Genomic DNA, 10,346 nt, shown 5'->3' with positions numbered 1-10,346 from the left:
GTGTATTTTAAAATGAAATGGAGATCTTCTTTAAAGGGTAAAAACTCATTCAATTTTATGTCTTATAGGATTTATACAGAGTTCAATATTGTATAACTGTATTAATTCAACTGAACCTAAAAATTTACAGCCACTTTTGAAAGAGAGGTATCCTTGTTATGGAATGTGTTACTGAATATGTTAAAGCTGTAATGAAATGCTTCTTCTAATCATGCGGTTATTAAATTTTTTTAAAATTTAAAAAATAACTGATATAAACCTTGACTAATAATGGAGAATGAAAAAAAAAGAAAAATAATACAATGCACCTTGTTTCCTTTACTCAGCACCCTTTATTGTATTAAGAATTAGCTTTTTCAGAACTCAGAAATAAAATCACAGTCTGATGAACACATGTAACACATTTACAGGATTCCAAATGAAAAAAATTGTATTATTCACACCACAGGTCTTCAGTCTTCCTTGGACAATACAAAAAGCACAGCATTCAAACTGCTGGTTTTAATGAAACAAATATTAAATCTTGTTTTGACACAAAGATACATTTTTAAAAAATATTTTATTATTTTTCTTTTACATGTATGAGTGTATTGCCTGTATGTATGTGAGCGCACCCATCATGCAATACCGCGGAGGTCAGAAGAGGGCTTCAGATTCCCCTGGAACCAGAGTTTGAGTGGTTTGTAGCCACCATGTGGGTGCTGGGAATTCAACCCGGGTCCTCTGCAAGAGCAGTCAGTGCTCTTAACCGCTGAGCCATCTCTCCAGCCCAACAAAGATACATTTTTTAAAGCCTCAGTGTTACAATACTGCAAACCTGCTGACTCCCCCCACACAAGGCTCCTTCTACACTGGCCTGTGAAACTCTCCAACCCTATGGTGGTTTCTCCACCAAACATTTCAACCAAACATATAGTATCTAATATCACTGAATAAGAGCTACAAGAGGCTGGGAGGGGGGAAGAAAGCTACTTTGTTTATGGAATGTTCTGGAGGAGAGGAAGGTTAGGTAACATTTAAAGGACAGTAGGGAAACTACATAGCATTTATTTCAGACATTTTGTGCTGATCTTAAAGCATCAGATTATGCCTGAAAGAACCTGCAATGTCTAGAAATACCCCAAACATTAATTACAAAAGGAAGACTGCACTAGTGTTTATACAATGCTTATAATGTGGAAAAATATTTGAGTTAGAAAGTTGAATGAAAAAGTAGGCTACAAACTGAATACACTGATCTAAAATGTCAAACTGGTTCAACCAATCAAACATGCCCTATAAGAGAACACTTCAACAAACAGCAGCTGTGTGCCCAGTGAGTCTGCAGGGATCTTTCTTCTTCCCTTTCCTTTACTCTCCTCTGTGGTGTGAGCCATCACACTCAGTCTTTTTTTGGAGACAGGGTCTCCCTCTAGCCCAAGGTGACCTGGGCTTCACTATGTAGAACCAGGCTGGCCTGGGATTAAAGGCATGCACCACCACACCCCTGGCTACCCTCAGACTTTTCTAAATTTTTCTCTACTGGGGAGATTTAAAGAAAATATTAGTTACAAGTAATGAATTTGAATTAACAACTTTCAATCCAGCCTGTTAAAAAAGGATGCGACCTCCATAAAACTGTGAACCTTTCCAGGCTGATCTGTGAACCCACTGTTGGGAGTGTATGGCTGAGGAGATGTTTAGTCTCTTCTCCCCCTGGGTGATAAGTGTGTCCAGGTCCTGCTGACAGAATATGTTGAACCTAATGGAAATGCCAGGGATTTACAAAAAGGACAGAAACACCCACTCCTGTCAACAGCTTACAGCATAGGGGCTCTTCAAAACTACAATTAAATTATGGGGATGACTCTTTTCTATTTTCTGTACAAGTCAAGTGCACAGAAAACACTTATGAAACTCTAACTGTGGAAGGCATCCTAGTTCGTAAACAGGAGTATTGTACAAGAGTGAACAGGAAGGAGGAAGACTGATGAAAGCTGGAGGACAATCAGGGCTACAGTATGAGACTCTGTCTCAAAAAAAGGAAAGTACAGGCCGTAGTAGCACACGCTTGCTCCCAAAGCTTGGGTAGTGGATGCAGGAGGGTCAAGAGATCAAGGCCAGCATCATCTATAAAGTGAGTATGAGGCCAGTCTGGGCTACTTGAGACACTGTCTCAACAAAACAAAACAAACCCATAAAAGAATGGAAAAAAGAAAAGTGCTAAGAACTTGGAAAACTAGAAAAAGTGCTTTCTAAAAACAAAACTCTACAGTGTTCTTGTACATTTTAAGGCTTTCTTTAAACAAAGAGGCTGGACCCTCCGAACACTGTTCATCTAACACACATGGACTGAAGGCTCATGATACATTAGGCTCTGGGGCCTCTAAAAGGAGCAAGACCTGTCCCTGCCTCAGGGACACCTCAGACTTCCAAAGGCAGGACACTGGCACATAGCCATCTGCTAAAAGCAGATGCCATTTTCTTGTGTTAAAGAACACACTGCACTATTCACTGAATTACCTACACAAACATCCTTACAATGGAGCTTTCCTGACTTACCAGGAGGCAAAAACTCAACCACTTTCTTCTCACGAGTGCTTCTAGAAAGGACAAGGATTCAGTGATGCTTTGTGATGTTTGCCCTTAAACATCACAAAGCCCAGTGATATCAGTTAACTTTCTTTTGAAGGATGGAGTATATTTTACTCCAAGAATGAAACACTGAAAACGAAGGAAAGTGACCTGTCCTACATGTAGATCAGGACTCAGAACCACCAAATACTGAGATGCAAGAATGCTAATTACAATTAAATCCTTCAGTCTCCTCTTGTAAGTGCTGGTTTTCAACGTGCTCTTGGGTCAGCCGCTGTATGTCTTTCCGCACATTTGGGTGGTCTTCTAGATCTTCATAGAGTGACCTGACGATGTCCAGCCTCCTGTAGTTCTCAGGCTTGACCAGGCTCCGCACAACCTGAAGGCACCGCTCTTTCAGGGTATATACTACAAGGGCAGAAAACCAAGTCCTTGGTGAAGACTCAGGCCTGAGGCAAGGAGCAGCCAGACCCTCCTCCAACCACTAGAGCACATTTACTACAGGGAGCCTACTTGAGGGTCCAAACAAGTGGAACACATGTGACTGTTACTTCAGCAGATGCCTCACAGCACTCACACCCAGCTCCTGAAAGTGGCCTGGGGTTTTTCTTGAACTAACCAATATAGGCTATGGTGTGAGATCTAGTCTCAAAAAAAACAAAAGATAAACAAAAATTAAAATTTAAAAATAATAACAAACTGGGCATGATGGTACAAGCCTATAGCATTCAGGAGACAGAGGCAGAAATAGCGAAAGTTCAATCAACCTGGTCTCTTGAGTTCCAGGTTAGGCAGGGATACAGAGCAAGACCTTTCTCAAAAAAACAAAATAGAGCTGGGAGATAGCTTAGTTGAAGTGCTTGCTGTGCAAGCATGACCTGAGTTTGATTCTCAAAGCCTATGTAAAAAGCTAGGTGTGGGGCTGGGCATGGTGGCACCCTTAGGGGGCAGAAGCAAGCATATCTCTGAGTTCAAGGCCAGCCTGGTCTATGTAGTGAGTTCCAAGACAGCTGGGGCTACAGGGAGAGTCTGTCTCAAAAAGACCAAAAAAAAAAAAAAAGAAACTTCAAAAAAAGGCCTTGAGTTCCAGCAGCTGGGGCTACAGGGAGAGTCTGTCTCAAAAAGACCAAAAAAAAAAAAAAGTAACTTCAGAAAAAGGCCACAGCTCTCAGGAGGCAGAGACAGAAATCTCTGTGAGATCAAAGCATAGCAAGTTCGAGGCCAGCTGTGGCTATATGGAGACTCTGTCTCAAAAAGACCAAAAAAGGAGAAAAAAAAGAGCCACAATACACTTTTTTTGCCAGCATAGTGGATTGAACCCAGGGCTAGGAAAGTGCTCTACCAATGAGTTACATCCCCAGTTTTCTTTCTTTTTTGAGACAGGGTCTCATTTATGCATGCCTAGGATTAAAGTCATGTGCCACCACACCCAATCCCAGTCTTCTTTTTACTTTTTGAGACAGGGTCTCACTGTGTTGCTCAGGCTGGCCTTAATCTCACCCTGTAGTCTAGCCAGGGCTTCAACTTGTGATCTTCCTACCCCAGCCTCTCTAGAAGCTGGGATCACAGAGCTTAGCGCCAGGCTCAGCTTCATGCTCTTACTGTCACTCTTGGTCTGAGATTCCAAATCTATTCCATAGGAACCAAAAGCCATCCACAATTCTACCAGCATTAGCCCACTTTTTAAGAGCCCAAAGTGCTTTTGGACACAACATATTTTCAATACAGGACACATAAATAAAATGCTTCCATTTCACCTATGGTGGAGGACAGAGCATAAAAAGGCTGGGCATGCTGCCTACCTCCTGTACTTTCAAGTAACTGTACCTATCTCATTACAACAAACAGCTATACCTTTTAAAAATAAGACTGAACCAGTATGGTGCCTCAGGACTGTAATCCCAGCACTTGCTAGTCTGAACCAGGAAGACTGCTGCAAGTTCAAGGCCAGCATAGGCTACATAGTTCTAGTGAACCTGGGTTAGAAAGCCAGATCCTATTTCAAAAAAAAAGAAAGAAAAAAGATTGAATATCAATACCTGGCAGTGTGATATTGGCAAAAATAGGCTGTCCATCCACATTGAGAGATGGCACAAACAGCTCAGTTTGGTTAACCAGAAGACCATCGTGAGTCCCTGCATCTCTGAAGAGCCAAAGGTGACCTGTTAACATAAGCAAACTGTTAAGGAGCCCACACCGGTCTGAGTAAGGCACCTATTTATTACCCCAACCTACATGAAACACATGTCTCTTGCCTTGCCGAAGTATCACACAAATCCCTTGTAGAAGCATCACAAAAGATTCACTTACATAAGAGAAAACAGGGCCAGAGACAAGTGACATGCTTAAGGCAAAAGACAGAAGACAGAAAGAGCATGCCTGGGCTCCACAACCATGGAAGATAGTCTTAAGTTCTATGGACACTGCAAATTGAGAGAAAGCCACTGGGTCCCAGTTCTGTGCTTCTCAAGCACTAGGAGGCACAAAAAGAACATGATGAGAACATGAGGCCACAAAAGGACACATGCTGCAAGAACAGGCAAGACAAATAAATGTGTGAAAAAGTAGAAATATGCTTGCCTCTAGGGGGAAAGGGCTGAGTAAGGGGCAGGAAGAAACTTAATGGGGTGATTGAAAGTTCTATTCTCTATGGTTACCTCGGTGTTGCTACTATTGTCAAAAACTCTCAAAGCCCTGAAGTCTGTGTATATTACTATGTAGGTTATACTTTAATTTTTAAAAATATATCCAGGGCTGGATATATGGCTCAGTGGTTAAGAGCACTTGCTGCTCTTGCATAGGATCTGGATTCAGCTTCCAGCACCCACATGACAGCTAACAACCATCTGTAACTCTAGTTCCAGGGGATCTGACACCCTCTTCTGGCCTCCAACAATATTGCATGCATGGGTGTACTTAACATTCCTACACATAAAAATACATCCCATGCATAAGAGGGTGGAGCACATGCAGAGGAAAGGAGGTAAACCCTCAGAGACTAGACTATTTAAAGAGAAAGAGTGCCTCAGAATATATCACTGATACAGAGGACATAAAACTTTCTTTGCCAATACTGGGGACTGAACCCAGGACCTCCCATATGCTAAGAAAATGCTTTAGTACTAACTATATATGCCTAGTCCTAAACTGGTAAATTGGGTTTTTTTGTTTTTGTTTTGTTTTCTGTATGAGTATACTGCCTGAATGTATGTGAGTACACCTGTGTCATGTCATGCAATGCCACAGGTCAGAAGAGGGCATCAGATTCCCCTGGAACTGGAGTTAAGGATGGTTTAAAGCCACCATGTGGGTGCTGAGAATTGAACCTGGGTCCTCTGCAAGAGTAGTCAGTGCTCTTAACCGCTGAGCCATCTCTCCAGCCCCAGTAAATTGTTTTATTTTGTTTTTATTATTTTTACTTTGTGTTTTGCCTGCATATATGTTAAGTGCACCTGTATTGTACAATGCCCATGGAAGTCATAAGAAGGCATCAGATCCCCTGAAACTTGAGTTAAAGATGGTTGTTAGCAGTCATGTGCCTACTAGAAACCGAAACTGGGTCCTCTACAAAAGCAGCCAGTGCTCTTAACCAAGCCAAATCTCTTCAGCCCCCACAGGGGCTTTATTGTTGCTTATTTGGTTGGTTTTGTTTTCTTTTTTGTTGTTTTTCTAATTGTGAGACAGAGTCTCATTATAGCCCTGGCTAGCCTGGAACATGTAGTAGACGAGGCTGGCCCTCCAGGCTGGAGTGAACTCAGAGATTTACCTGCCTGAGCTTCCTGAGGGATTAAAGGCATTTCCACACCCTATTGTTTTGTTTTTTCTAAGATTTTATTTTAATTACATGTATATGTGTCTCTGTATGGGTGTGTGCACAAAAGTGCAGGTACGCATGGATACCAAAAGAGGGTGACAGACACGCTGGAGCTGGAATTACTGGAGGCTGTGAGCTGCCTCAGGTGGAGCAGGGTATTGCCTCTTACCCAGTATTTGTTCTTAACCCCTGAGCCATCTCTCCGGCCCTGGTTTTGATTTTCTTGAGACAGGGTCTCCCTGTAGCACTGGCTGGCCTCAAACTCAGAGATCTGCCTCTGCCTCCTGAGTGCTGGAATTAAAGGCATGGGTCACCACACCTGGCCCCGGGGTATGTTCTTAAATATGGAAATTTGGCAATGTCAAATAGCCCTATTTTTCTAGGGATTAAAAAAAATCACCTTTTGAACTTCCTCTCTCACAATCTCATACCCATACTCAGCCAAGAGTCTAACTCAGGACTGGTGGTTCCCTATCTATAACCCCCAACACCTATCTAGGCTGACTCTGTGCACCCTGCTCCCTTTCTTTGGAGAGGGGGTGCTCGGTTATGTATGCACACCCACTCTCCCCATGCTGAGCAGTGCCTGGTCCTTGATGCCACAACCCACTGAGCCCGTTTCTAACCTAGCCACTGTGACATTGACTGGCTTTTGTCTGTTCATGTACTTGCCTATGCCCGTCCAGGTAGTCACCACCAAGTTTAAGCAGTGAAGACCACTGGCTGCTCTTGCAGGCGGCCTAGGTTCAGTTCCAGTACCCACATCGCAGCCAACCACCATCGGAAACTCCATTTCCAGGGGATCCAACGCCCTCGTCTGGTCTCCATGAGCACTGCACCCACAGGTACACTTACATGCTGGCAAAACTTCTATACAATAAAAATTAATCTAAATACATAAATATATATATTTTAGTCTTTTTGAGACAGGGTCTCACTGTAGCTCCAGCTGGCCTGGAACTCACCATGTAGCCCAGGCTGGCATCGATCTCAGAGATCCAACTGCCTCTACCTCCTAAGTCTTTTACTGGGATTAAAGGCATGCATCACCACGCCTGGTAAAACGACTAAATTTTAAAAACTTTTAAAAGGAAAAAAACAGGGACCTTATGCGGAACCCGCCAATTGGGAACATCGGGTAGGGATCGGGCATTTCTCCGGATAAATGCACTAGGGAAAGCGCCCTCAAATGCGAAGTAGTTGGAGCTTTGAAGACTTCACCGGGCCTGTACGGCCTCTGGGGCCCCATCGTGGGAGGGAGTGGTAGCGACCCCGCGGGCTTGGCTTTGCTGGGCACCCCGGCACCGAGGCTTGCGGCCTAGGGCGCGGCCGGTTCGTACCTCGGTAGCTGTGGATGCGGCGGCCAGTGCCGGGAGGCAGCGTCGGGTAAGGCTGCGGCTCGCCGTCGAAGTTGAGCCACACAGGCAAAACGACGCGCGGGCTGCGGTTGCAGAAGATGACCTGAGAGGGCTCGCGCGAGTTCACGGAGCGGAGCACGGGCCGCGGCCGCTCGGCCTCCATCGCCTCCGCGACGCTCGGCTCCTCCGCCGCCTCCCGGCCAGCAGCCTCCCGGGGCATTACCTCAGGACTCTAAGCAACTGCAACTCGTAGCCTCCGGGTCACTGGGCTGGACGCTAGCGACGCGTGCGTGCGCGCTCCCGGACAGGCGGGCGCACTCGCGACGTGGTGTCTGTCAGACATGAAACAAGAAATGGCCGCCGTGAGCCTCTGTGCAGACGTCTGCAGAGCCTCTGGTTTGGGGCGGAGCCTGAAGGTGATGGGGCGGGGCCAGGGGGCCAGGGGGCCATGGGGCTGGGTCGTGCAGAGAGCAGGAGCCGAGACTGTAATTGCGACTATAAACTCCACCTCCCAGCCAGACCTTGGGGTTTTTTTTTTGTTGTGTTCTGTTTTTTTTTTTTTGAGACAGGGGTTGGCAGTGTAGCCCTAGCTGGTCTGCTAACTCGCTTTATAGATCAGACTGGCTTCGAATTTGCAGTGATCCCCTCCTGGCCTTCTCTAGAGTGCTAGGATTTCAGGCATGAGCCTGGCTCCACAATAATTTTTTTGACACTTTTTTAAAATTTCACTTATGCCGGGCGTGGTGGCGCACGCGTTTAATCCCATCACTTGGGAGGCAGAGGCAGGCGAATCTTTGTGAGTTTGAGGCCAGCCTGGTCTACATGGTGAGTTCCAGGACAGCTGAGGCTACAAGAAGACCCTTTCTCAAAAAAGACGAAAAAATAAAATAAATAAAATTTCATTTAAGACCTCCATGGATTTTGGCATACTTCCCCTGCTGTGCCCTAAAGTTCTTCTCAATAACGAGTTTGTCTCTGTTTTGGACTACAAAATTTAAATTGAGCTGGGTGTGGTGGCGCACTCAATCCCAGCACTCAAGAGGCAGGAGCAGGTTGATCTCTGTGAGTTCCAGGCCAGCCTGGTCTCCATAGCGAATCTAGGCTAGTTGTGACTACAGGAACACCCTGTCTCAAACAAAAACCAACCAACCAAGCAACCAAACAAACCAAAAAAGCCAACCAAACAAAAATTAAACTGTCCAGCAGAGTACAAAAAATAAAATTCCCCTCCCACTGTCGTTCCCCGTCATCTTAAAGTCCCCGCAATACAAAAAGCAGAACCAAATTTTTGTGATTCTTGTCAACGGTACTTATGTATAGGAATGCTGTAAGTTTTAAGATTTTTTTTTTTTTAGACAGAGACTAAATAGCTCCTGCTGGCCTGGAGCTTAATATGTAACCCAGTCTGATGTCAAACTAGGCAATACTGCTTCTGCCTCCCAAGAACTGGCATTATACGTATGTGCTTCCAATGCCTGGCTCTAAATGTTCACAACTACCATCAGTAGAAGTTACTATTCCTTGATATAGAAGCTTATAGTGAAACTAAGTCTAAAGAAAAACAAAAGGAGGCCCAGTGTGCACGCCTTTAATCGCAGCACTTGGGAGGCAGAGGCACGCAGATCTTTGTGAGTTTGAGGCCAGCCTGGTCTACATAGTGAGTTCCAGGACAGCTGGGGCTACAGGGAGACCCTGTCTCAAAAAGACAAAAAAAAAAAAAAAAAGGAATTATGTTTTGTCTTTTGTCTATTAAAGGCTCTGAGCTTCTCTCCATTCAAAAGGCTTATGCCAAACATAACATGCTAAAGAACTCCTGCTACGAACTTTCAAGAGAATGCAAGTTATCAAAAGGATTAAGAGAAACTGAAAAGGAAAGACCTTTTTGGGGCGCAGTATGTGTGCCTATGAAATTTAAGTCTCTCAACACAATGAGAAATACTGCAGGGACTGAAGAGGTAGCTCAGTGGTTAAGAGCACTCACTGGCAGAGGACTCATTCAGTCCCCAGCAACCACATAGAGCCTAACAACTGTAACAACTGTCAGGTCAATAACTCCAATTCCAGGGGATCTGATGCTCTCTTCTGGCTTCTACAGGCACTGTGTACACATACATATATTTAAACTTACACTTACACTCACATACACTTACATACATGCAGGCAAAACATACACAGAAAATAAAAATAAAATAAGGGGCTAGAGATAGCTCAGGGATTAACAGCACACAATGCTCTTGCAGAAAACCCAAGTTCAGTACCCAGCACCCACATCTGGCTCAAAACTGGCTATAACTCCAGTCCCAGGGGATTCAATATCTCTGGGCTTTGCAGGCACCAGCACTCATGTATACATACCCATACACAAATACACACACATGTTGTTGTACCTCATCCACTGGACCCCAAAAAGACCACCAAGGACCCAACACACCAAAATGCAAAAACAAAGGTTTATGGTTTATTGGGGCTTAAGCTTGGGCTCTCAGACCTCACCAACTCAATGGATCCGTGCTGAGAGCCCAGAGTAAGGGACAGTGGAGACTCTTATAGATTTTAGACAAAGAGAAGAGGGGGATACCGAAGATAAATTTTGGTTGGTT

The 10,346-nt window shown here is 44.5% G+C and overlaps 1 protein-coding gene across 1 annotated transcript; it reads right to left on the bottom strand.

Annotated features, from left to right (window-relative positions):
* Nucleotides 1–1,200: 1,200 nt before the first annotated feature.
* Nucleotides 1,201–8,122, bottom strand: Vhl (von Hippel-Lindau tumor suppressor). Its single transcript, XM_008854870.3, has 3 exons — nt 7,729–8,122; nt 4,614–4,736; nt 1,201–2,982 (listed from the first exon to the last, which is right to left on the bottom strand). Exons 1-3 carry the CDS (start codon nt 7,964–7,966, stop codon nt 2,780–2,782), a joined length of 564 nt encoding a protein of 187 aa, XP_008853092.1. The 5' UTR covers nt 7,967–8,122; the 3' UTR covers nt 1,201–2,779.
* Between the last annotated feature and the right edge of the window lie 2,224 nt (nt 8,123–10,346).

This window comes from Nannospalax galili, unplaced genomic scaffold (assembly GCF_000622305.1).
Source record: "Nannospalax galili isolate Female #2095 unplaced genomic scaffold, S.galili_v1.0 scaffold406, whole genome shotgun sequence".
In the NCBI taxonomy this organism is placed as follows: domain Eukaryota; kingdom Metazoa; phylum Chordata; class Mammalia; order Rodentia; family Spalacidae; genus Nannospalax; species Nannospalax galili.
This window is presented reverse-complemented; position numbering and strand designations above follow the sequence as displayed.